Raw genomic sequence first — 27,570 nt, forward strand, 5'->3', positions numbered from 1 at the left:
AATTTAGTATTTAGGATTTATATGATTTTCTTTCTATCGTGATACAGGAACAATTTATAGTGTCTTTTTTTTTTTTTAACATCAGTGTACTAAAAACTACTTTGAATGTCTTGGAACAATGACAGTTCTTTCTATAGTTCTCATGATTTAGGCCCAACACGATGTTTGACGGTAAATGATTGGTCTTTGAAGGCAATTACTTAATCAGGTGGAATTTCTAACCTTAACCTTTTTATTCACTCTAATTCAAGATTACAGTAGAAATTTAATACAGTAGAAAGCAACTGTGAGCTTTCAAATAATCGCTGTACTTGGCTATTACTCTTTCAATTTTACTTAACTCCTGCGGTCTCATGGCAAAAGATTTTTTTCCTTTGTTATTTATCTTTCCAAAATTGGTACAGGGAAATCAGCCTGAGTGACATTTTTGGGAGAGCCCTGGCATCACTGGCTTTGAGGGACACAAAATAGGATGGAGCAGCATCATAATTTCTACTTACTGTTTGCTTGGTGATTATGTTGACATCAACTAAAATTACTAAGCATTTGCTGTCTGCCAATGACTGTGTTAAAACAGTTTATGTGCATAGATCATTTAATCCTCATAATCGTGTGAAGCTGAGAACTATTATTATCCCCATTTGACAGAAAGGAAGGGGAGGCACAGAAAGTACCGGAAGCTTTCTTAAAGACATACAGCCACTAAACAGTGGGGCCAGGATTCAAACTCAGACAGTCTGACTTCAGAGCCTAATCCCTTAACCACCATAAAAGCATAAATGTGTTACGTGTACTTTGATTTACCAAAATGATTACCTCTCAGTGAACATCCCCAATTTTGCTCTAGTGGCTCACTTTACTTCTTTTATCTCTCTTTCCCTTTTTCCTCTTCCATGAACATTAGGTCTGAGGGCTTGATTTGGTATCCTTCAGGTTGATCTGATCTTCCCCTTGGCACCCAGTTCTTCACCTTTAAAAGTGTCACTGACTATTCAGCAACATTCTATAGTGTCATTGAATCTGTCATGCAAACCTTTGTTGTTTCTGTAAAACATCATGAAATCAAAAGTCCATCTTAAACTCTCAAACGTATACTCCGTGAATTTCATTTTCTATCCATCATGTCCAGTTACCATATCCCTTGTCAGCAGTGTTGGTATTATATGATCATTGGATCTGACGCTCTGGAGTCAGATAAGACTCTTTACATGTAATCAGTTACCTGGTGCTGGCAGTGTCGAGGATGGACCTCTCTCCGGCTGACATTTCACTCTGATCCCTGTGGGTTCTTGCCCAGGGGCTGAGTGGCAGCAGCAGTTGAGGGTGAGCTCCGAGGTCTGGTTCCTAGTCTTGGGTCAGAGCAAACACATCATCTTGGATCTTGCTTGTCCGAGATCACGTGGCCTTGTGTGCCACACACATGTCGTGATTCATAGTCCTCGATGAGTAGACCTGCTTCGAGAACTTCGGGAAGTCTGCATAGGAGAGCCCTCCCTTTAGGTTGACGGCCCTCTGCCTAATGCTGATCTCTGCCATTTTATTTTGGGATCTGTGTCATGGCTATGTTTTCCTTCACATCGATGGCTAGTGTATATTTTGACGTAGTTTATGAATATTCATTGCTTAAGTACACCACTGTGAAGCCGGCCTACTATGGTCTTCAGGCATTTGGCCCTGCAACCAACCCAAGAAAAGCAAAAAATTAACCATGTTAATTATACAAGTTTACAAAAAATTTTAAAGTGTAAAATAATAAAAAGTAAACGACATAACCCAGTCTTTCTCTAGAGACAGTAAGTTACCTTGAAGGGCTTTACATCTATAAAAAAATTATTAGCTTTTGAATGTCACAACTGTAAAAAAAACACAAAACAAAACAAAAAAAACAACGCCTACTTCTAATTTGGTAGGAGGATGGACCTCTCCAGAAAGAAAAGCAAAGGAAAGCAATGCTAGAATTGATTACATTTAAACAGTTTAAAATACGTACTGGGTTTAGAAACACTGACATTTCAAATAGCTATTTTTTCCTTATTCTCCACCAGAAAAGAAAAACCTTAACATTCTCTCCTGGAGAGAAGTGATAAAAATTGAAATTTTATTTTGTAGCAAAATACTACTTTACAATTCAATTTCAATTCTGACATAAAGGCCATTTTAGCGAGATTACATCTTCACAATGACAGTTGTAAATAAATGCGCTTAATATGTATCATTCACCAAAATTTAACTTGAGAACACAAAAGAAAGCTTTGTACAATTCATTGGAAACAGGCACGTGGAGTAGGAAGGGGTTTAGGTTGCCCTTAGTGCTGGAAGCCCGGATTAGTGGGAGAAGGCTGTTCTTAAATCATATTCAGGTGAGGAAATGAAAGCATTAAACTTGTAGACCTTGGGGTTGTGTGTGTATTGGGGTGGGGACCCCGTGTGTAGTGGGTGCGTGCACCCTTTCTTTTCCTTGAGCGTGTGAACTCTGCAGGGGCAAGGGTCATGCCATTCCATGAGCCTCACAAAGCAGCCAGCCCAGAGCATGGGCTGAAGAACCTCAGACAGCTTATAATTCCCCCTTTAGAAATCTCAGTTTAATTATGCGCCAGTCTCTTTTTTTTCCTTTTTTTTTTTTTTTTAGCATCTTTATTGGAGTATCATTGCTTTACAATGGTGTGTTAGTTTCTGCTTTATAACAAAGTGAGTGAGCTATACATATACATATATCCCCATATCTTCTCCCTCTTGCGTCTCCCTCCCACCCTCCCTATCCCACCCTTCTAGGTGGTCATAAATCACCGAGCTAATCTCCCTCATGCACCAGTTTTTGAAATTTCCTTGAACAGAATTCCTCTGGATTTGCCCTGGGTATGTATCTGCTTCTCTTTGTATTCCATCTCTAAATGACCAAGGTGGGAAAGTGGCATGGGAAGCGGCACTCATCTCTTCCACTCTTGCTACCTCTTTTCCTTGGAAAACAGGATGGGTTCAAAACTGGATAAAAATACAGACCTTCCTTGACTTACAATGGGGTTACATATGATAAACCCCACATTGGTTGAAAGTATCATTAAGTCGAAAATGCATTTAATATACTAACCTACTGAACATCATTAAATGTGCTCAGAACACTTACATTAGCCCACAGTTGGGCAAAATCATCTAACACAAAACCTATTTTGTAATAAGGTGTTGAATGTCTCATGTAATTTATTGAATGCTGTCCTGAAAGTGGAAAACAGAATGGTTGTATGGGTACAGAATGGATGTAAGTGTATTGGCCGTTTACTCTCATGATTGCGTGGCTGATGGGGAGCTGTGGCTCGCTGCCACTGCCCAGCATCACCAAAGAGTATTAGCATATCACTAGCCTGGGGGAAAGATCAAAATTCAAAATATGGTTCCTACTTAATGTGTATTGCTTTAGCACCATCAGAAAGTCAAAAAATCATAAGTCGAACCATCGTAAATTGGGGACTCTCTGACAATTTCCCTGGCTGATCATGATCTAATCTGTTCTCATCTGAAAAAAAGTTTATTGTCAGTAACATCCTGGATTTAATATGATGTCATTATTGATGACCATACAGGTTGTGCATTATTAATCACTTCAGTTTTTTAAAATATTTCCTCTTATAATCGAAGCTTATCTTAATTTCACTACTAAATGATATTACTGATGAGCAACTTTAAGGTCTACTCTTTTCCTAGAAATTTCAGGCAAGTGGTAGGGGTACTTTCCTTCTGTACCCAGACAGCTCTAAAAACACAACATCACACCTTTATCTAAAATTGGATTCTGTCCTTATACATTTCAATTAATTTTCTCTGATTTAAAAAGCATCCTTCCAAAAAATCGAATTTCAACCTGATCAAGGCTCTAGATCTAGCTACCAGTTTATAGGAAATAGAAGGAATAAAAATGGATTAGACAACAAGAAGAGAGTACAAATTGGCAAAATCCAGGAAATGAAAAAACCAACAGGTCAAATGCTCTGGTTTCCTCAACAAAAAACTATGAATACTAAAAAGATTTAAGAGACACATCAACTAAATGCATTGTGGGGAATTTATTTGGATTATGGTTTGAATACATTAACTATAAAAACCAGTTTTCCTTAAGACACTGATGAAAGAAATTAAAGACGATACAAACAGATGGAGAGATGTACCATGTTCTTGGATTGGAAGATCAACATTGTGAAAATGACTATACTACCCAAAGCAATCTACGGACTCAGTGCAATCCCTATCAAACTACCAATGGCATTTTTCACAGAACTAGAACAAGAATTTCACAATTTGTATGGAAACACAAAAGACTCCGAATAGCCAAAGCAATCTTGAGAAAGAAAAACGGAGCTGGAGGAATCAGGTTCCCAGACTCCAGACTATACTACAAAGCTACAGTAATCAAGACAATATGGTACTGGCACAAAAACACAAATATAGATCAGTGCAACAGGGTAGAAAGCCCAGAGATAAACCCAGGCACATATGGTCACCTTATTTTTGATAAAGGAAGCAAGAATATACAATGGAGAAAAGACAGACTCTTCAATAAGTGATGCTGGGAAAACTGGAGAGCTACACGTAAAAGAATGAAATTAGAACACTTCCTAACACCATACACAAAAATAAACTCAAAATGGATTAAAGACCTAAATGTAAGGCCAGATACTATAAACCTCTTAGAGGAAAACATAGGCAGAACACTCCATGACATAAATCACAGCAAGATCCTTTTTGACCCACCTCCTACAGAAATGGAAATAAAAACAAACATAAACAAACGGGACCTAATGAAACTTAAAAGCTTTTGCACAGCAAAGGAAACCATAAACAGGACGAAAAGACAACCTTCAGAATGGGAGAAAATATTTGCAAATGAAGCAGCTGACAAAGGATTAATCTCCAAAATTTATAAACAGCGCATGCAGCTCAATATCAAAAAGAAAACCAACTGAATCCCAAAATGGGCAGAAGACCTAAATAGACATTTCTCCAAAGAAGATATACAGATTGCCAACAAACACATGAAAGGATGCTCAACATCACTAATCATTAGAGAAATGCAAATCAAAACTACAATGAGGTATCACCTCACAGCAGTCAGAATGGCCATCATCAAAATATCTACAAAAAATAAATGCTGGAGAGGGTGTGGAGAAAAGGGAACCCTCTTGCGCTGTTGGTGGGAATGTAAATTGATACAGCACTATGGAGAACAGTACGGAGGTTCCTTCAAAAACTAAATATAGAACTACCATATGACCCAGCAATCCCACTACCATAATTCAAAAAGAGTCATGTACCACAGTGTTCACTGAAGCTCTATTTACAGTAGCCAGGACATGGAAGCAACCTAAGTGTCCATCGACAGATGAATAGATAAAGAAGATGTGGCACATATATACAATGGAATAGTACTTAGCCATAAAAAGAAATTATAAAAAGAAAAGAAATTTTAAAAAGAAATGAAATTGAGTTATTTGTAGTGAGGTGGATGGACCTAGAGACTGTCATAGAGAGTGAAATAAGTCAGAACGAGAAAAACAAATACCATATGCTAACACATATACATGGCATCTAAAAAAAAAAAAAGATTCTGAAGAACCTAGGGGCAGGACAGGAATAAAAACACAGACATAGAGAATGGACTTGAGGGGACTTGAGGACACAGGGAGGGGGAAGGGTAAGCTGGGACAAAGTGAGAGAGTGGCATGGACATATATACACTACCAAACGTAAAACAGATAGCTAGTGGGAAGCAGCCGCATAGCACAGGGAGATCAGCTCGGTGCTTTGTGACCACCTAGAGGGGTGGGGTAGGGAGGGTGGGAGGGAGACGCAAGAGGGAAGAGATATGGGAACACATGTATATGTATAACTGATTCACTTTGTTATAAAGCAGCAACTAACACGCCATCGTAAAGCAATTATACTCCAGTAAAGATGTCCAGAAAACCCCCCAGTCTTCCACCTCTCCCACTCCCAAGAGAAACAAAACATTTTATGGGGATGTCTAAATATTATTTGTGTAGTTGATAATATTATTCCTTAACTGCTGCTGTTTTACATATGATAATACTATTGTTGTATTATTCAAAACAGACCTTATACTTCAGAGGCATATACCAAAGTTTTCAAAAAGCTTGCTGTTTGGTTAATACCTGGAAAGCCCCAGATGGGGATCAATTTGCAGATGTGAGTGCTGAAAGCAAATAGGCCTTTAACTTGCTGAATTCTGCCCAGTGGCATCTCCTGGAAACACAGTAAACATGAAATGGAGCAAAGCTCATTTAATTATGTCAAAAATAATTGCTAAGACTTGTCACATGGAATTTGGTAAACAGATTCATTCCACTGGCACCTTGCCTAGCTAAAGTTTCTCATATAGTGGTGGTAAAAAGATTTATAAGATAATTCTTTAAAATAGCAAAAACACAAACCCGACATTTATTACGCTCGTCCTACTCTTAAAACATGAGAGATATACCAGTGATTTAGAGAGACTGCTCTGATAGTTCACTTGCAGAAATTCTACTTTAGGCTTTGAAGCCTTGAAAAGATGTTGCTACTTTTGAAAAGCAAACTATTTATTATGATATATAATAAAATACAAATATGATCATCAAACTGAGAACACTGTAGAGTTAGCATCCAGACAACAGATGTTCCTACCATTGAACAATAAAAAGTTTTAAGTAAAGCTTTTGGAAATTCAGTCCCATTTTAAGTATGTCAAGGAATCTCAATACTAAGTGAATCCGTTCATGAAGCCATCAGTAAAATCAATAAATTACAGTTCGACTTACCAAGTTACTGCCTTATAATTTTGACTTTTTGTATATCAGATTTTCTTAAAACTCAGCACTCTGTCTTTTAGGCGTGGAATGGAAACTTCAGATAAAAGCAAACCAAGTACACTCTAAGGCAGCTGTAAATAATGAGAATCAACATCGGTACTACTGACATTCTCAAACAGATCTACCCAGTACAAGGCAACTTGTGACTGTCCAATAAAGGCCGCACATATAATTCACATAAATAATGCGAGGACCCAAAAAGTGCCCATCAAATTTTGTTCAGTAAAACCAAATACTAAGGCTTTTGCTATGCCATTTGCATTTTTACTTCACAGTACTGCACTTAAGCATTGAACACTCGTAAACGATCATTAAAATACGTACTGGCCATCTATGTGAAGAAAAAAACAGCCATGAAATGGATACCAGAGTGAAATGGCAGACCTGGTAAGGCTGGAAGTTAAATGTGGTCAGAACGTAGGCCGAGGTTCCTATTTAGGAGTTGGATCAGGAAAGGTGCCGATGAAAACAATTGTCTTAAATAGCAAAAGTCTGGGAGACAGGGTTCTGTAGCCAACACCAGACACTGGGGTTAGAATCTGTGGGCAGCTCTGAGTGGGCACAAAGAACCAGAATGCTGCATGTTACCTCCCTGCCAGTCTGGAACAGGCGACAGGGATTTATCACGTTATTAGGTGAGGTGTAAACTCCCCCGTTTCATTCTCTCTCTCCCTACATTTCCTCTCCCTTCTGTCACTGCCAATGAGAAGGTCAGCTTTCCAGATCAGTGCCTCTGGATATTAGAAAAGTGGCATGTTCTTAGGCACGGAGATTTTCCTGTGCCCAAACTTTGTAGAGGCCCCACCAGATTTTCTCCTGAGCAACTCACTAGTTAGGGTAGCTTCCCAAATTCCTTAGCGTCACATTTGCATGTCTGCTTCTCAGGAATGGCTGGGGGAGATGGCGTATAACCATGGTAACGTTAATTTGAACAATCATTACCCTTTGCAAAGAGAACTTTTGTATCTTCCACCCTCTGTTTTTTTGTTTTGTTTCCAAGGTTACAGTCCTTTCCTTTATTGGAGTTCCAGATTTTAAAAACGGAAAGTCAAGCAGTCAGTGGTTCAGATAAAAGAAAAGCATCTTTACCTGAGTTACCCATCAGGCCTACTCTTACCTGCCCTAGCTCCTCCCAGAACAAGTTTCTGGGTATCTAAAAAAAAACTGTTTACATATCGACTCATTAAAAGTCATCTCTACTACATGGGTCAACTATGAGAACAGTTCTTCTCATACCTATTAAATGTACACAGTCCACAGTTAGATCTCTTACTAGAAGAAAATTATCTGCAGAGTAGGTTCTTTGGGGCCCAATAAGGTAGCCACCCTCTGTTTTGAAGGTGACAGTTTGACAGACACTGCTGTTTTATTTTTTTATGATTTTGTGTTGTTTAATGTGTAAATGGTAAGGGTAATTGTCACTTGAGAATTAGTATGTGTTTGGGTACTCGTGTCAAATGTGTTTAACAGGTAAGAACTCGACTAGTTGAGTTTCACTAACCTTGTTTATTATTGTGGAATATAGTGTTAAACAGTGAAACTTGAACCCTGGTTGGAGAATGCTGAGTCACATAAAGAATGTGACCCAGGGCTTCCCTGGTGGTGCAGTGGTTGAGAGTCCGCCTGCCGATGCAGGGGACGCGGGTTCATACCCTGGTCCGGGAAGATCCCACATGCCGCGGAGTGGCTGGGCCCGTGAGCCATGGCCGCTGAGCCTGCGCGTCCGGAGCCTGTGCCCCGCAACGGGAGAGGCCACAGCAGTGAGAGGCCCGCGTACCGCAAAAAAAAAAAAAAAAAAAAAAAGAGTGTGACCCAGCCTTCTCTTCACTCTCTTCTTGCCTCTTCATCCTTCACTGTGCTCGAGTCATACTGGCTTGCCTTCTGCTCCTCCAATGGCCAAACTTCCTTCTGTCTTGAGGCCTCTGCTCATGAGTTTCCTCTGGGGAGATGTTGCCTTACCAAACTCATTGCAGGCGTACTTGAAAGCTAGAATTAAGAGTTTTAAAAAAGAAAAGCAAGGATCTGGGACATGAAGAAGTTAATCAAAACTAACTTTAGTAGGTTTTATGTTGCCTACATGAGTTGACCTCAAAAAAAGTATATTGACTAATGGTCTCCTGTCTTCAGTTTGGGTATTACTCGTGCTTGCTGGAGCTGCCCAGTTGGAGATTTTATAAAGAATACTGTGCTTGTGAGCAGTAAATTCTTACGTGATTTAAAAAAAAAACTTTATGGAATCTTACGAATGAGAGTAGAAGTAGGAGAGAGAAAAGGCCAGTCAGTAGCTAAAGGTATGTATATGAATTTGGATTTTATACTAAGAAGATGTGAATTAGTATCAGAAAGATAATTTCAATGAACTGAGCTAACATATAGTAAGAAAATAATGAGACAAATCAAAGAGAATAGGTAAGACTTCTTAACCCTTTAATATATGAGTCTCTGGCACACATTTAGCCAGTAAACAACAAACTGAAAGCAACCTCATATTCCTGATAGAAAGGGCTTCAGGCATTTTCTCTCACAAACCCCACAGTATTCTCTGAGGACATGCTTTGAGCCGTATGCTTCATCATGGGATTAGTGTTTGGGGATTTTAATTATTAACATTCACCTTGATGGAATACTTTTAATTGCAAGAAGAAAACTTGGGCAGATTAAGGTAGAAAATACCATGTTTGAGAGATGTAAGTGGTAATAGGGCTAAATTGACTTTCAAAAAAGTACTCAGTATAGGAAAGAAAATGAAATTGTAAGGAGGAATGGATGGTGGGCCAGGAAATTCAGGGAAAGTTTGGCTCCACTGTGGGACCCCAGTTACTGAGAGTTTTGCAGTGACCTTTGGAGAGTGTCGTTGTCCTAGTGGGACTGTGCTTTTTCTGCCCTGCACTGAAGTGTGTGCGAGTGTGTGTTTGAATCTGCATGGCATCCTACTGATACAGACTGTTTTCCAGATAATGACGATTTGGCATTGATCTGATTTTTCTTTCTCACTTACTCCCTCTGGAATTGAATCGTGTGCCCTTGCAAGATTGCTGATGGGATTAAAGGGCAGTCTACTCCTTAAGGTATTAGACCTGGAACCTTAGATGATATGTATGATGGTTCCATCAGCTGCAGTAACCGACAGAGTCAACATTTTGGGTGTCAGATAGGTTATAAATAAAAAACAAGCTGTTAGGTGGACTAAATATTTTTTGAGGAAATATACACCATGAGTGTTGAGGATTCATCTTTATATTATTTATTCAGCCTTGTCTAAAAATTTGCTGTCGTCTTGGAGTTCTGTGCCAGGGTTTGATGTTGGCCTTGTTTCTGAAAACCATTGATCTGAGAAATTTTACTAGATTGTCTACTGTAGTACAGGGTTAACACAGAATATTTGCCAACTATTTTGGGGAAAACAAGTTAGATTCTAAATTCCAGAATGTCAGCATCTTCCTTCACTCATAAAGCCTAGAACCCTTCTATGGTACCTGAGTATATTTGGCTTTTCCTTTAACATAATCCATGCAGATGGGGAAGCACTTTTTAGGGGTATTGGGAAGATAGGCACATCCTATTATGCTCAATGTGGATATTTGATGCTCAGGGGCCATGGGGCTGCACACCTGGTGAGAAAGCTAATTATAGGTCACTGTTTAGCAGGAGAGAATTTTCTTACCTCTCATGTTCTTTTGGCTCAACCTAACTTTTTAAATTCATCATGGCTTGTATGATCTTCCTCACAAAGACCAAAATGTCAGCTGTTGCTTTGTTTTAGGGTAAATATTGAAGTGCTTGACATCTGCATCTAGAAAGGCTCATCCGTAGAAGCTAGAAAGCGGGGGGTAGTAAGGACTTTTTATATCCTGTGGGCTGAACTGTAGATTGTCTCTGGATTGATCTGTGTCAGCCTATGGACTTAGGATCTACCTGGACCTTCCAAATATGCCATGTCCCATAGATGAGCTAGAGAAATTCAGAGAGAAGAAAGGGTAGGTTTCATTTTCTATAGCAGCCGTGGTGTTGACCATTGAGACACAGTGTCTTTCTATGAAGATTGTGAACCTGTCAACCTATAAAGTTGTGATTTCCCATAGACATGGTGTCCTGGTTAAGGGCATATTCTAAGGGCTGTGGAGGATTTAAAGGAAGGTGATCATGATAAAGAAGAGCCAGGAAAATGGAGCTTAAAATGAAGTACTCATCCAGAAATAGTGCTACATTCCTCTTGCTTTCTAGAGCTGGTTTCCGAAAGGACGTACCACAACGGTCTGGGCCAGTTTTATAAGGAAAAGATCCAAATACCTAGGACAGATGTCAGTTATGGGAATTGCCACTCCCAAATCATTGGAACTGGGTAGTTTTAGGCTTGGGTACATTTTCCATCTTTCGTACTCACTCTTTGTATACATCTGATCTGTATTGTTGAAACCAAAAGTCTTTGCAGGTTTCTTTGCCCAGATAAAGATTGTTCCTTGTCATCCCACCTGAACTTCCACTGAAGAGCTTTATGGTTACGTTCTTTTATTTGGCTGGAAGCTCTTTTTTGTTGATGTGGCTGAAGGAGTAAGCCTAAAATTCAAAGCTGTCTTACTTATGACTCAAGTGTAAGTTTTTTGATAGTATGTTGGTATTTTGGAATTCTAGCAAGTTTAGTGTCCACTTTGTCACTGATCCTGAGACTTGTGTTAGACTAGTTTTGAGAAATTAGGCAGAGTGAGAATCCTGGGTATCATCCACACAGCGACAGTTGGTGTATCGCCTTTATTTCTCTGACGCTATCCCTATTAGAATACTTAGAGGGCTATGAAAACACTCTTATTTTTTAAAAGTACTTATTTAAAGGAATCCCTGAAATGATTCCTTTCCTAAAATGAGGAATTCTTTGTTTTTGGATTTTCAAATCTTCAGACATTGTCAGCATGTCAAATAGTAGTATATCAGATGTCATAAAATATTTATTAAGTATCTGTATTGTCCTAGGGAACTCAGATGGCTGAGAAGCCTAGTGGAAATAGTGGAAAGAGCTTTGTTAGTTATAGGTATAATAATGAATGTTGGGAGCCAAGAGGTCTTGGTGTCCAGCCATTAACTGGCTGGTCAGGCCATTGAGTCTGTCCTGACCTAAGGCTCTTTACTGTTCTATAAAGTGAGGGTTAGAATGAATGACATCTGGTGTTCCATCTTTTGAGATCTATGGATGTTTTGTCTTCAAGGCATTCTGAGATGGTCTTTGCCCTTAAGAAGTTTCAGCTTTGTTTCTAGATTTCCTTACTTCTGTTTGGCTCAGTTCCAAAAATAACATGTGTTTGTTGTTTACAAAGGAAAATTCAACTGGAAAATGTATTATGCAGAAAGGAAGTCTCCTTCAATCCCGCCCTCTGAAAGAGAATCATTCTTAAAATAGCTATCTAATGATCTCCACTTATATCTATGCATATATTAATATTTTTGTGATATATACACACATATATGTGTATATATAGTATGTGCATTGGTGTGTATGTGTATATATGTGTGTGTGTATATATATATCTTATTCATACTGTATTAAAACTTGATTTTTTTCATGTAACAGTTGAGATAATGGGCATCTTTCCATTTGTCAGTACATATAAAACTACATTATTTTTTAAAATTTAGGTATAGTTGATATATAACAGTATTTTCATGTGTACAATATCATGATTCAACATTTGTATATATTGCAAAATGATCACCACGATAAGTCTAGTTAACATCCATCACCATACATAGTTACAATTTTATTTTTCTTGTGATGAGAACTTTCTTATTTAATAAAGCACACATCTTTTTTAAAAAAATTTTGTTTATTTGTTTTTATTTTTGGCTGTGTTGGGTCTTCGTTGCTGTGCGCGGGCTTTCTCTAGTTGGGGTGAGCGGGGGCTACTCTTCGTTGCACTACAGGGCTCTCTTCGTTGCGCTACAGGGCTACTCTTTGTTGCGCTACGTGGGCTTCTCATTGTGGTGGCTTCTCTTGTTGCAGAGCACGGGCTCTAGGTGTGCGGGCTTCAGTAGTTGTGGTGCGTGGGCTCAGTAGTTGTGGAGTGCAGGCTCAGTAGTTGTGGCGCACAGGCTTAGTTGCTCCACGGCATGTGGGATCTTCCCGGGCCAGGGATCAAACCCGTGTCCCCTGCATTGGCAGGTGGATTCTTAACCACTGTGCCACCAGGGTAGCCCAAGAACTTTTAAGATCTACTCTCAGCAAGTTTCAGTTATGCAGTACAGTATTATTAACTATAGTCACCATACTGTACATTACATAAACTATTGTATTTTTAAAACGACCTCATAGAATGTTAGTAATTCACTATTGGAGGCAGATTAAATATACATTTTGGCCAGAATGTCAAGTGTTGAATCATATTCAGCTGAAGCTAAAGCTAAGTATCTCTGTCATAGAATGGATGTGCTGGAATACATGGAAAAAAATCTGAAATTTCAGCAAAACTATTGAAATATTATTATAAAAGTTATTAGTGGCCAGATTTACTTTTGACAATATACAGGCATTCTCATTGCTCACCACTGTCTGCTGTTAGATTGTTCCTGCGGTCACTGTACCATCCTACACATTCGTGATACTAAATAGATGGTAGCTTGGCTGAGGTGGGTAGAGGAGCACCATACTCTTTGGCTAGTTCTGCCGGAATAGCCGAGGGTAATGGTGCCCCTCGCAATTAAACTTGTCCTCTCTAAGAGTAACTAGTTAAAGACTGGGTAATAGACTAGGTGAAGACTTATCTCCTCGTTAACTGCTAGACTTGGAGATTTGTTTGATGATCATGAGTTTCATTGAAGGAATCCCCCAAATTGAAGCATTGTGCACTGCTTTTTTTCCCCCATATTCTTTTCCATTATGGTGTATTACAAGATGTTGAATATAGTTCCCTGCGCTATGCAATAGGACCTTGTTGTGTATTTTATATATAATAGTTTGTATCTGCGAATCCCAAACTCCTAATTTATCCTCCCCCAGCCTTTCCTCTTTGGTAACCACAAGTCTGTTCGCTATGTCTGAGTCTGTTTCTGTTTTGTAAATAAGTTTATTTGTATCAATTTTTTTAAGAGTCCACATATAAGTGATATCATATGGTATTTGTCTTTCTCTGTCTGACTTACTTCACTTAGTATGATCATCTCTAGGTTCATCCATGTTGCTGCAAATGACATTATTTCATTCTTTTTTATGGCTGAGTAATATTCCATTGTGTATATATATGTGTGTGTGTGTGTGTGTGTGTGTGTGTGTGTGTGTACACACACACACACACACACACACACACCACATCGTCTTTATCCATTTATCTGTCAATGGACATTTAGGTTGCTTCCATGTCTTGGCTATTGTACATAGTGCTGCTGTGAACATTGAGGTGTACGTATCTTTTTGAATTAGAGTTTCCTCCAGTTGTATGCCGAGGAGTGGGACTACTGGATCATATGGCAATTCTACTTTTAGTTTTGTAAGGAACCTCCATACTGCTCTCCATAGTGGCTGTACCAAGTTACATTCCCACCAACAGTGTAGGAGGGTTCCCTTTTCTCCACACCCTCTCCAGCATTTATTATTTGTAGACTTTTAAATCATGGCCAATCTGACTGGTGTCAGGTGATACCTCATTGTAGTTTTGACTTGCATTTCTCTAATAATTAGCGATGTTGAACATCTCTTCATGTACATTGTGCACTGCTCGAAACATTCTTTCTGATTATTTTCAGAAGCATGCTTAAGATCACATATATCTAACTTTCTGATATTTTTGCTGCTTTATACAATTAGTTGATTGAAAAAAATCCATCATTAATTTTGGCTCCAGAAATGTGGCAGTAGAGCAATGTTGTTGACTTTCAAGATACACAGAATTGTTTCAGTATCTCCTGTATCTCAGCTTTCACTGCGTGTACACCAACTTCAGCTTTGTTGGAATAGAATGACATGGGACTTTTTATTATGTAGGAAAAATGTGAACTCTCCAGGTACATCAGTTTTGTTCACATCCTCCCCCCTTTTTTAAAGCAGATTCTAATGAATAAATTACTTCTTAATAAATAATCATTGGATTTAGCAGGCCTGCTATTTTTGTATTCTTATCTGCAAAGTAGAATATTATGGGATTTTGTTGTTGTTCAAGCAGCCTATGTAATAGGTACTAGCTCTTCTCCATCTTGTTTGAGGATATGGTATAAGTACACAGCCTCTTATACATCATGAAATGAGTCTTTGGCTGAAGGAGGAGGAGGAAAGTGTTATACTCCTTTTATGCTTTCTGGTTCTGTTCATTACACTGTGCTGTAATTACTTGCTGAACACACAGCTGGTGAGTGTGACCAAAACTTTGAATGCTTATGACTTGCAAGACACATTTCACCATGTTTGTTCCATTGTCAACAATAGTTGGCTTTCCCTGTTCTTCACTGGGTTCCATTCTATACTTCTTCATTCTGGTTCATTCTGTTAGTGGGAGAGACAGGAACTCTCTCAGCCAGAGAATAAAGCAGGAGCAGAATTGAATGCATTGTGAATGCACCACACTGTCTTATTTAATGGAAGTCTCCAATTGTTCCTGCACGTCCAAATGTCTGATGTACAAGATACAGGAGTAGCATGTTTACTAATACCACCATTGTTCTGTACATGTCTCAGTATAAGAAGAGAATTTTGGTAACATGTTTTCCAGAAGTACTCTTGATTCTAGGAGTCATAATTTTGACAAGTCTGGACACACTTTCATCTTCAATGAGAGGATTAGAGAGGTTGGCTTTCTTTAATAGTCATTTGACCAGCTTATTTTTCAAAATTAGCCTCTGTGTACTTTATTAAGATTTTAAAATTGTGTTGTTTTGGAGTTTGACTACTATAAACAAAATGTGCTTAAAGTACCTTATTTTTCTCAAACATTTTCTTCTTTTCTTTGAATTTTTTATGTGAATACTTTATTTTGTATCAATCAAGAATGACTTCATGGTCAGAAAGAGAAAGACAGTTACCATATGATATCACTTATGTGGAATCTAAAATATGATACAGATGAATTCATTTATAAAACAGAAACATTCACAGACATAGAAAACAAACTTATGGGGACTTCCCTGGTGACGCAGTGGATAAGAATCTGCCTGCCAATGCAGGGGACACAGGTTTGATCCCTGGTCTGGGAAGATCCCACATGCTGTGGATCAGCTAAGCCTTTGCGCCACAAATACTGAGCCTGTGCTCTAGAGCCCGCGAGCCACAACTACTGAGCCCACGTGCTGCAACTACTGAAGCCCGCGTGCCTAGAGCCCGTGCTCTGCAACAAGAAAAGCCACCGCAATGAGAAGCCTGTGCACCACAACGAAGAGTAGCCCCCGCTGGCTGCAACTAGAGAAGGCGCGTGCACAGAAACGAAGACCCAGCACAGCCAAAAATAAATAAATTTATAAAAACCAACAAACAGGGGCTTCCCTGGTGGCGCAGTGGTTGAGAGTCTGCCTGCCGATGCAGGGGACACGGGTTCGTGCCCCGGTCCGGGAAGATCCCACATGCCGTGGAGTGGCTGGGCCCCTGAGCCATGGCCATTGAGCCTGCGCGTCCGGAGCCTGTGCTCCGCAACGGGAGAGGCCACAACAGTGAGAGGCCCGCGTACCGCAAAAAAAAAAAAAAAAAAAAAAAAAAACCAACAAACAAAAAGAAAACAAACTTATGGTTATCAAAGGGCAAGGGGGTGGGGGAGGGATAAATTAGGAGTTTGGGATTAGCAGATACAAACAATGATATATACAAAATAGATAAACAACAAGGTCCTGCTGTATAGCACAGGGAACTATATTCAATATCCTGTAATAAACCATAATGGAAAAGGAAAAAAAAATGACTTCATGGATGTCATTGTGATTGTATAGTTTTTCCTATTTTTGAAAAATTTACATTGCAAATCATAAGATCTGGGTCTGATAACGATTTTTTTCTATTGTCTCTTTTTTTAAAAATTTATTTTATATTGGACTACAGTTGATTTACAATGTTGTGTTATTTTCAGATGTACAGCAAAGTGATTCACTTATACATACATATATATATATATATATATCCTTTTTCAAATTCTTTTCCCATTTAGGTTATTACAGAATATTGAGCAGAGTTCCCTGTGTAGGTAGGTCCTTGTTAGTTATCTATTTTTAATATAGTAGTGTTTATGTGTCAATCCCAAACTCCCAGTTTATCCCTCCCCCCAACCCTCGACCCTTTGGTAACCATAAGTTTGTTTTCTAAGTCTGTGAGTCTGTTTCTGTTTTGTAAATAAGTTCATTTGTATCATTTTTTTTTAGATTCTGCATATAAGCAATATCATATAATATTTGTCTTTCTCTGTCTGACTTCACTTAGTATGATAATCTCTAGGTCCATCCATGTTGCTGCAAATGGCATATTTCATTCTTTCTAATGGCTGAGTAATATTCCATTGTATATATGTACTACATCTTCTTTATCCATTCATCTGTCACTGGACCTTAGGGCCTCCATGTCTTGGCTGTTGTAAACAGCGCTGCAGTGAACATTGGGGTGCATGTATCTTTTTGAATTATGGTTTTCTCTGGATATATGCCCAGGAGTGGGATTGCTGGATCATATGGCAACTCTATTTTTAGTTTTTTTTTTTTAATTAATTTTTATTGGAGTATAGTTGCTTTACAATGTTATGTTAATTTCTACTGTAAGGAAAAGTGAATCAGCTATACATATACGTATATCCCCTCTTTTTTGGATTTCCTTCCCATTTAGATGACCACAGAGCATTGAGTAGAGTTCCCTGAGCTATACGGTAGATTCTCATTAGTTATCTATTTTATACACAGTATCAATAGTGTATATACGTCAATCCCAATCTCCCAGTTCATCCCACCCCCACTCTTGATATCCATGTTTGTTCTCTAAGTCTGTGTCTCTGTTTCTGCTTTGCAGATAAGATCATTTATACCATTTTTCTAGATTCCACATACATGCGTTAATATACGATATTTATTTTTCTTTCTGACTTTGCTCTGTATGACAGTCTCTAGGCACATCCACCTCTCTATGACCCAGTTTTGTTCCTTTTTATGGCTATTATTCCATTGTATATATGTGCCACATCTTCTCTATCCATTCCTCTGTTGATGGACATTTAGGTTACTTCCATGTCCTGGCTATTGTAAATAGTGCTGCAATGAATATTGGGGCACTATGTGTCTTTTTTTTTTTTTTTTTTTTGTGATACGCGGGCCTCTCACTGTTGTGGCCTCTCCCGTTGCGGAGCACAGGCTCCGGACGCGCAGGCTTAGCGGCCATCGCTCACGGGCCCAGCTGCTCCGCGGCACGTGGGATCTTCCCTGACCGGGGCACGAACCCGTGACCCCTGCATCGGCAGGCGGACTCCCAACCACTGCACCACCAGGGAAGCCCGCCATGTGTCTTTTTGAATTATGGTTTTTGAATTATGGTTTTCTCTGGGTTTATGCCCAGTAGTGGGATTGCTGGGTTATATGGTAATTCTATTCTTAGATTTTTAAGGAACCTCCATACTGTTCTCTGTAGTGGCTGCACCAAGTTACGTTCCCACCAACAGGGTGGGAGGGTTTCCTTTTCTCCACACCCCCTCCAGCATTTATTGTTTATAGACATTTTGATGATGGCCATTCTGACTGGTGTGAGGTGATATCTCATTGTGGTTTTGATTTGCATTTCTCTAATAATTAGCAATGTTGAGCGTCTTTTCATGTGCTTTTTGGCCATCTGTGTGTCTTCTTTGGAGAAATGTCTATTTAGGTCTTCTGTCCATTTTTTGATTGGGTTTTGTTTGTTTGTTTTCCCCTCTCTCTTAGTTTTCTGTCATCTTGGTCTCATCTCCTGATACACCTGAATTTTGGATACTGTGTATAAAATATAGTAGAGATAATTCTAGGTTATTGATAATGTCATTTTCCTCCACAAAGGATTAACTTTTGCTTCTTTTAGTCAGAATCAGAGATTGAGCTGATTCACTGCTTTGCCTCAGACTTTGTAAAGCTGTCCTATTCCTCCTTGATCCTTACTTCCTTTCTTATTCTCACCCCTTTTCCTGTTTTCCTACTAGGTGGTTTTGTTCTGGTTGATTTGCAAAAGCTCTCTTTGTATGTAAGAGACAGGCTCTTTGCCTATATGTGCTACAAATGTTTATCACCAGCAAATATGGTTTGTCTAACTGCTACATTTTAGGATTTTTTGAAAGGTTTTTTGTAGCCTTTCTATTGTCCTTTTAAAATGTTAATATTGCACAAATATTTATAAACTACCCACATATAATCACAATACACTTATACATCCACATGCACAGATAAGACATTATTAATTATATTACTCAGGTTCTTTATATCATAATTTTTGAGGGATCAAGGTTGATTTGCCAATGACTAATGGTAGTGATTTTACCCTTTCTCATGATAAAGAGTGATGTTCTTGGTCTTTTTTACCTAGAATTTGATCTTGTCAAGTGTTAAAATGTTATGATCCATGTGTTTTGGAAATGCTGGGGGTATGGTGTAGATTCTGATTTTGTCTTTGTCTCTTTAATTCAGGATTCTTCAGTTCTTTTCCCCCTTCTTTTAAGTTAGAAGTAAAGAATGGATTCTATGGTTAAATAACCTGAGAGATATCATAGGAGGAGAAAGTGGGCCTGTACCTGAGTCTTAAAGTATAAATAGGATATGAATGGGTAGAAGTGTGTGGGCCTTCCAGACAAGGGAGAAGGATTAAAAAAGAAATGAGGATAGGGTAGAAAATGAAGTATGTTCAGAATGTGAAAAGCGGCTCTCGGGAGCAGGAAGTCAAGAAATAGGAAGCAAATGTGGGTCAATGAGGTAGGATCACATTCTGGAGGATCCTGAAAGCTAGGTGGAAAAGTAATTCTTTATAAATTGGCTATTCTTAATGCAAATAACCAGATAAGTACATATGTACAAAATAAGCTTTGTGTCAAAGCTCGCTGTACGGAATCATCCGTCAAGCTTGTTTGTCTTGATTCATTTTCCTTTATTCCAAGAGCTCAGAGCAGTGCACCACGATTCACATTAGCTAACCTGATGCACATTCTTTGAGTTTCATTTTGTATCTGACATTCTAGCCAGGTGATTTTTAGAGAGATGGTTCAGATTGGTAACCTCGCCTCAAAGAGATATTTTAAGTCTGTCATATTGTGGATCAGTTGAGAACTGCTTTCCTTCAGTTCTGCTTTTCTCCTTCCTTTTCTGCTTATGCCCACCCCCAACATCATAAATGTAAGTTTCCTTGCATATATTAAGCAGATGAGATGAAAATATGCTAAATATGGGGAGATGGCCATGTCTGCAGGCCTGGACTGTTCAGTTGTCTCTCAAGAAGCCTGTAGGATGGTGGCTTATTGAGAGTTGAATGAAGCAATGAATACACTTGCCAATAGTATTTTCAAGTACCCACTATGCACAGATGATGTGGAAAGATGCGGAAGCCAGGACCTTCTGTTGAATGATATCACTGAGTTTGGGATGGTCAGCTCTTCAGAAACAGCACTTTTACTTCCAAAGGGAAATTGAGAGAACTGAGTGTTTTCCTTTTAGCTTTGACATAAAATCGTATGGTTTTTCTATTCCCAGGGGACTCCTTCTCACAGTTCCGGTTTGCCGAGGAGAAAGAGTGGGATAGTGAAGCTTCCTGCCCCAAACAGGTAAGGTGAAGCGCTGTCTGCAGTGTGGATTGGCTCTTCTCAAGGCTGGAGACCAGCACCTTTCACGTTGTTGTTGCGATGGAGACTTCACATAGAGGAGAGTCTAGTCATTCATGTACAGTTCAGCCTCAGTGACCTAAATTGCTCAGAAAGTTTTCAGGGAGCTTAAATTATACAGGCTCTTGGAGCCGGAGTTGACCTTTATACCTGGCCATCTATGTGAACTACTTATATAGCTCATATATGACTATAGTTCATATAGACTGGGTTGTAGGGCTGAAAGTTTATAGTCACGATTTTGAGTGGATTACCTTGCCATTTGGCCTTCCTTCTTTTCCCTTTCTGTGAAAATTCATCTAAGGCTTGAGAATTAATTTATTTCTCCCACACTGTTTTGGTGTTAGGTAAGAAAATCCTTAACTTTATAGTTTTAAATAACTCTTCTTCTATGATTAGGAGAATAAAACTATAAAATAAGAACAAGTATCATAGAAGTCTTTCAGTGAATCCATAACACCCACACACTTTATTTGCTTTGTACTTCTGCCATATTTTCCTCCCAAGGAGTTTTGATGATTCTCCAGGCAGGATTTCACTGAACCTTTCCGTACGAGAGACGACAGGTATTCTCACCCTTTTTAAAATGCACAGAGGATGAGTAAGTGCTGGCGTGGCATTTGCTTCCGACTCCGGGGCTGGAGCATACTATCTGATACAGTGATCAGACAGTCTGCCCACAGCTTCAGACAGGAGACCGGGCAGCAGACCTGATGGATAAAGGGCGGGACCTTCCTCCCCATTCCGCTGTCAGCTCAGTACGCACACAGTAGGTGGCTCACACCCCCAGGTGGGCTGGCTTCACGTTCAGTTGTTTGGGACAGACATTGACTTAAAGACAGAGGGGAGGGAAGTGATTTGTAAAATGACTTCCTGTTCCTGTACAAAGAGTATGTTTTATAATATAGAAAAATTTGGGAATTAAAAATATTTGTTTTTGCTTGGGTCTGTTGGGGCATGTACCTGAGTATGGTTTAGAATTGTAGCACAAGTTGTAAACAGACGAACGCAGATCATGGAGGAATTCAGTGAAAGCCAAACAACTCCCATTTCAACTCCTTTGCACCATGTTGGCTGTCAGAGAACATTTTGTTACCCTGAGAGTTTCAAATAATTCTAAGGTTCTTTATTTATCAAAACACATGTTCTTTATTAGATATTTTATTAGATGTAGCTTATTGGAAGATGAATGAGACAGAGACCATGCTTGTTCATCGCCCTAGGTCCCTTACCTTAGCACAGTGGCTGACACATACTAGATGGTTGGTAAATATTTACATGATAAATGAAAAAGAATGCAACATAAAATAAGTGGTATAATAAATGAATGAACATAATACTGTGGGAGAAAGCTTCTTTGGGCTGGAAGTGATTGAGAGTAGGAGCATGGGACAAAGATCATTTGAATGGGCTTGGTGGATGAGTATGTTCTGGTAGGTTCTGTCTGGGGAACAACAGGAGAATGATGAGATCTGAAAGACCAGGCTGTGCTCAGAGTCGGGAGCATAGCTGGAGTGTAGCTGGAGTGTGGATTCTCAGAAGAGGCGGCTTCCAGGGTGGGTCTGGGCCACTTAGTACCAGTGGTTGGTTTGGTCTTTTTTTTTTTTGCGGTACGCAGGTCTCTCACTGTTGTGGCCTCTCCCGTTGCGGAGCACAGGCTCCAGACGCGCAGGCTCAGCGGCCATGGCTCACGGGCCCAGACGCTCTGTGGCATGTGGGATCTTCCCAGACCGGGACACGAACCCGTGTCCCCTGCATCGGCAGGCGGACTCTCAACCACTGCGCCACCAGGGAAGCCCTGGTCTTCATTTTTATCTAGGGGCAGTTTAGCCTGTGGGTCAGAGCATAGACTTCAGAGATGCAAACCTGAGCGTAAATACTAGTTCTCATCTGGAAAATGGAACTAATAATAAAATGTAACTCAGAGTTGTCATGAGGATTATATTAGATTATAAATAAAAGTCCTTCTGTGCAGTTCCTGACACAGAGGAAACACTCAAAATTAGCTCTTATTACTACTGTTACTTATTACTGTTTAGCAAGACAATGGAAATGGCTAGACTGGACCTCCGCAATATTGGGAAGGAGGGACTGACGAGGTCAGAGGCTGGAGGCTGGGAGAGCAGGTAGGAGGATATTACGTTGGGTGAACTGGAGGGGACGTGGGCCGACAGCATGGGCCGTGAGAGGGAAGACGGTTCACTGGCAGATGGGACTGGAGGACGTGGTAGATTGCGTCACGGGCCAGACGTGAGACATGAGGACAAGAAAGATTCGCAGGGGCGCTAAGCTTCCCAGCACGCTGATGAGGTGAGCAGTGCTGATCGATGGAGCGAGAGAAGGCAAGCTTGATTGTGAGCATCTTGAGTTGAGGTATTAGTAGGACACATCCCAAACTGCATCCATCACTTCGCCGCCGGCACTGTTTTGTGTCCCACATCTCTCCTCACTCGGTTCTCTTTATTTTTGCTTACTTGAGAGAGAAAAAGAAGAGAAGAATCTGTCTATCTACCTGTCTATCTATCAGTTGTTCCTCTTGTGCTTCTCTGTCCCCAGCACAGCCAGTGACATGAAGCAGTGAAGAGTTTGCCAGTGGGTCCTGGCGGAGGCCCCAAAGGGCACCCTGATGGGAGAGGGCCCAGTGCTGTCCCTGTGACTTGCCTTTGTGTCTCTGTGGCTCACATGCAGGGTGAGGGGAAGGTGGCCTGGCAGTCAGGGTCCCTGCTTCAGCCGTGTTGGCCCCATTACCGCAGGGGAGTTGGTCCCTTCAGTCCATGAATGGCGTTTTCAGACCTGTCCTTTGGACAGTGTGGGGACATGTGAGGAGGGAATGGGTGGGAGGAGAGCTGAGGGTGAAAAAATTAGGTCCATTATTTTTTGAAAATCATCTGAAGCTTTTTCTTTCATTCCATTTTTCAGTTGTGTTGACTAGTGACTTATTTAGTCAGTAGAGCTTCCTCGAGCAACCACTGAGCAGTGGGTGGCCCGCCGTGGTTCCTGAGTGCGTGGCTCTTAAGGGAACACTCAGGCCCACCCCTGAGAGCGCAGTTCTGAATGAGGCCTGATGCTCTGTACATGGAAAGCGCCCCAGCTTTCTCTAAAGTGTCGCCTGATCTGGGCACTTCCACTGTAAAGTGTCCCCGTGGTCCCTGAGTACCCAAATGAATGTGCACAGTGAGTGCTGGAGCTCTCGAGGAAGGTGCAATGGTCTGATCAGAGGCTGTAAGTGTAGTTTCTAGTAGGTTCCTTCCTCACCAAATGGTGTACCTTTACACAGACACTGAGACTCGGAGTCTGATTGGCTTCCTGGACAGGGAGGAACCTTCAGGAATAGATTCTCACCACCGAGTCTGTGCGCACACTGATGGCAGAGAAGTGGGGTTGGAGGGACTTTGTTCAAACAGTCAAGGCTGGCCTCCTGCCCCCAGCCTCCGAGTCTGCAGGAGAGGAGGCGCTGGGGTGGCCAGGCTGCGTGCTCCAACTGTGAGTGACTGTCAGCGTTGGCCAGGTGGATGTGGGGATGGGGCTGTCCGGGCAGAGATGACCCACCAGTTATTTACAACATGGAGCAAAAAAGCTAATTCATGGTGGTTATTCCAATTAAATCTATTTTCAAATTCACACTTTACTATTACAAGCAATTCACTTCAGCTCCCTTTATATCTAAGGCCTTCAGCTGTAGCCCTTTAGCGGACAAACTGGTGACAAAAAAGGGGAAGTCTTCTTACACGGTGGTGTTTGATGGTAGGTTCTAGGCTCTAGGACTGCTGCAGGGAGACGAGGAGAAATCACTGTGCTGGGCTGAAGTGTCTTGAGGTCCTCATGGAGGCGGTGCCCTATCACCTGGGCCTTGGATGGTGGGTGGGAATTGGAGACGTGGGGAAAGGAGACACTCCAGCAGCTGGAGGTCCATCACTTGGGACTCAGCACATAAGCACAGCCTGGCCATTCCCTGGATCTCACGGACTTTTCATTGTTAACGATATACCTTGTAGCCGTGTCACACATGATGCAAAAGGGGGGAGGAAGTTTGGGCACTTCTAGCTGGACCCCTGCATGTCTCAGTGGGCCTTCTCCAGAGAGCTGAGACAGCAGCATGTGAATGGTTGGCAGGCATTGTGGACGGAAAGTTCTTGCTCTTTTATAGGCTGAAAGCAGGGGGTCTACCCGGGTGACTCTGCAGACACCTTGGCAGTGGGAAGGGTGAGATTTCCAGTTTGTAATGTGGTGACTTACTCGTGGGTTAAGCATTCAGGATCCCACTTTTCTAGTGGTTTGAGAGGTCTTCTCCACACTTCGAAACAAAGACTGGCCGTCCTGGTCTTGATCAAACACTTGATGTGCTGAGTGCAGGACTGAGGCAAGGCCTGCACATGTAGTGCATTTCCCACTCTCCTGCTCCCTAAATACTCTATGGTTTTAGATGTAAGTTCCTTTTTTTCCAGGGTGAGGGGCCACACCTGCTGCTGCCAACCTTGCTTACCTTAGAGCTAGCCATCTCCGGAAACTTTCAGAAGGGCAGTTGAAAAGCTGTATTGCTTCTTTTGACCCCTGTGTACTGCTGTTGTGAGGCTCAGGGGTTTGAGTGGGTCTGCATTTAGTGTTGGCGCTCTACTTGAGAGCACCAGGAACGACTCCCCACCTCCAGTCATTATAAACTCATCTACCCAAGGCATCCTTACAGTGGAAGGGAGATTAGACTCCATGACCCCTGGGTGTTGTTCTCTAACTTGAAATCAGTGATTGCAGCGTAAGTCATGGTTCTACCTGGGTCTGTGATAGTCCTTGGTAGACAAGGTGGTCCGTGGTGTCTGCCTCTAATGTGGCAGCCACCTTTTAGTTTTTCCTTCTCTTGGGTGGCCGGGGCACCTAGAAACAGCCGTTAGGGGTCATGCGATAGCCTGGAACGTTTTCTCAGACATGGTCAATTTGCGAGGGCATTGCCTAGATGGGATTTTGCGTCTGTGCACGGGAAGGGAGTTCAAGGGACTTATAGTGTTGGCCTCACGCAGAGTGCTACCAGCTGGAGGGTAAATTTCCATCCTCTGCTTTCTGGTTGGAAGAGAGAGAAGCGTATGCCTCATGGGCTTCTTTGGCTGTGACTGTCCTCCCCATCAGACTGCTGAGACAGCTCTTCCCTGCTCTCCTGAAGGCCAGCCATCTGAATCTGAGGGAGATGTCCAGTTAAGCGTATACCCCATGGGCTTCTTTGGCTGTGACTGTCCTCCCCATCTGACTGCTGAGACAGCTCTTCCCTGCTCTCCTGAAGGCCAGCCATCTGAATCTGGGGGGAGATGTCCAGTTAGATTGCATTAAGTGCTTTGAATTTTTTTCAGTAATTCCAAGAGCATCCGCAGGTTCCAGGTTTCCGTGCAGCCTTGATGTGAGGTGATCACCACCCTGCTGCTGCTCTGGCAGCCTGAGCCGTGGCTCAGGAAGGTGCTTTTGGTTTTGCTTATCTTAATGCAGAGATGGTAGAAATTAGAACCATCTCAAGTGTGATTTATGATCTGATTACTCCCAGCTAAAAGTAATAGATGATTTATTTACAGTTACTACCTATTGTCTTGTGCTCTTTTATTTCTGAAAGGTCATATGTAATCATCTTTTTTTTTTTTTTGCGGCACGTGGGCCTCTCACTGTTGTGGCCTCTCCCGTTGCGGAGCACAGGCTCCGGACGCGCAGGCTCAGCGGCCACGGCTCAGGGGCCCAGTCGCCCCGCGGCATGCGGAATCCTCCCGGACCGGGGCACGAACCCGTGTCCCCTGCATCGGCAGGCGGACTCTCAACCACTGCGCCACCAGGGAAGCCCCATATGTAATCATCTTGATCAATAATCTATCTTTTTTTTTTTATATATAGAATTCAGCATTTTATGTGGACTGTGAGTCATTGGTTCGAGCCCTTCAAGAACTGCCTCTCTCACTCCGACTCAATGTTGCTGCTGAATTGGTCCAGGTAAAAACCCTGACAGCATGCTGAGGCTGGTATGAATTAGGGCAGGAGAAGAAGAAGAATGAAAAATATCCCCCTGCAGGATGGTTCAGACTCAGCGTTTCCTTTCATCAAGCTGAGCGTTTTGTATCAGGTAGAATTTCATAAAGTTTTGAGGGAGAATGAAATACTTTTTAAAGGTTTTTTTCATTTTATATTTGAAACATTTTAAAGGATCAAATGTAATAGAATTGAATGAAATGTAAAAGTATAGAGTCTGCCTTGTATTGTACTCAAAATGTTTATGTGCCAGGCTTTGTGTTAGGCACTAAGGTTACCGTGGTGAACAGACAGGCATGGTTCCTGCCCTCATGGAGCTTAATCTATTGGGAAAGACGGGTATTGAGCAAGTTATCAAATGATAAGTCCTGTGAAGGGGAAGGACAGTATGCTGTGAGAATATGTAATAGTGAACCTGATCGACTTTGGTGTGATTAGGAATGGCTTTCCTGAAGAAGTGACAGATAAGCCGAGATCCAAAGTATAAGAACATTTGAGTTGGGATTTAAAGAAGAGTGACCCAATCAGATCTGCATTAACAACTGTGCTAATAACAATAACAGTAACAAGGAACATTCTGGCTGCAGAATGGAGAGAGGACTGTACTGGGGTGTCTGTGTTTAGGGTACATCCGCGCATGCACACCCATGCAAGAGTAGAGTGGATGAGGGGAGGCCACTGCACGGTTCAGGTGAGTAATCCTGTAGCTTGGACCAGGCTAATGATGGTAGAGATGGCAGGGAACTGGACTTTACCAAGAGGTGTATTACAGAAGTAAAATTAACGGGACTTGGTGAAATACTGGACATGGAGAGGGAGCAGGGAAAGAATTTTCTAGGTTTTCCAGCCTGTGCAACTCAGTGGTAGCTAGTATTAGGAAGGGTGAGGCTTGGACATTACGGGTTTGTGTCTCTGAGATGTCAGAGTGAAAGTATTAGTCAGTTGGATATAGAAAT

At 41.1% G+C, this 27,570-nt stretch overlaps 1 protein-coding gene across 1 annotated transcript in view; it reads left to right on the forward strand.

Moving 5' to 3' along the window:
• Positions 1 to 27,570, forward strand: part of AVEN (apoptosis and caspase activation inhibitor) — a 190,627-nt gene that overhangs the window by 159,963 nt on the left and 3,094 nt on the right. The window contains exons 3-4 of the mRNA XM_065872873.1: positions 20,493 to 20,563; positions 26,483 to 26,578. Coding sequence (XP_065728945.1) covers positions 20,493 to 20,563; positions 26,483 to 26,578 — 167 coding nt within the window. The remainder of the gene's footprint in view (positions 1 to 20,492; positions 20,564 to 26,482; positions 26,579 to 27,570) is intronic.

The sequence above is a fragment of the Phocoena phocoena genome, chromosome 2 (assembly GCF_963924675.1).
Source record: "Phocoena phocoena chromosome 2, mPhoPho1.1, whole genome shotgun sequence".
NCBI lineage: Eukaryota > Metazoa > Chordata > Mammalia > Artiodactyla > Phocoenidae > Phocoena > Phocoena phocoena.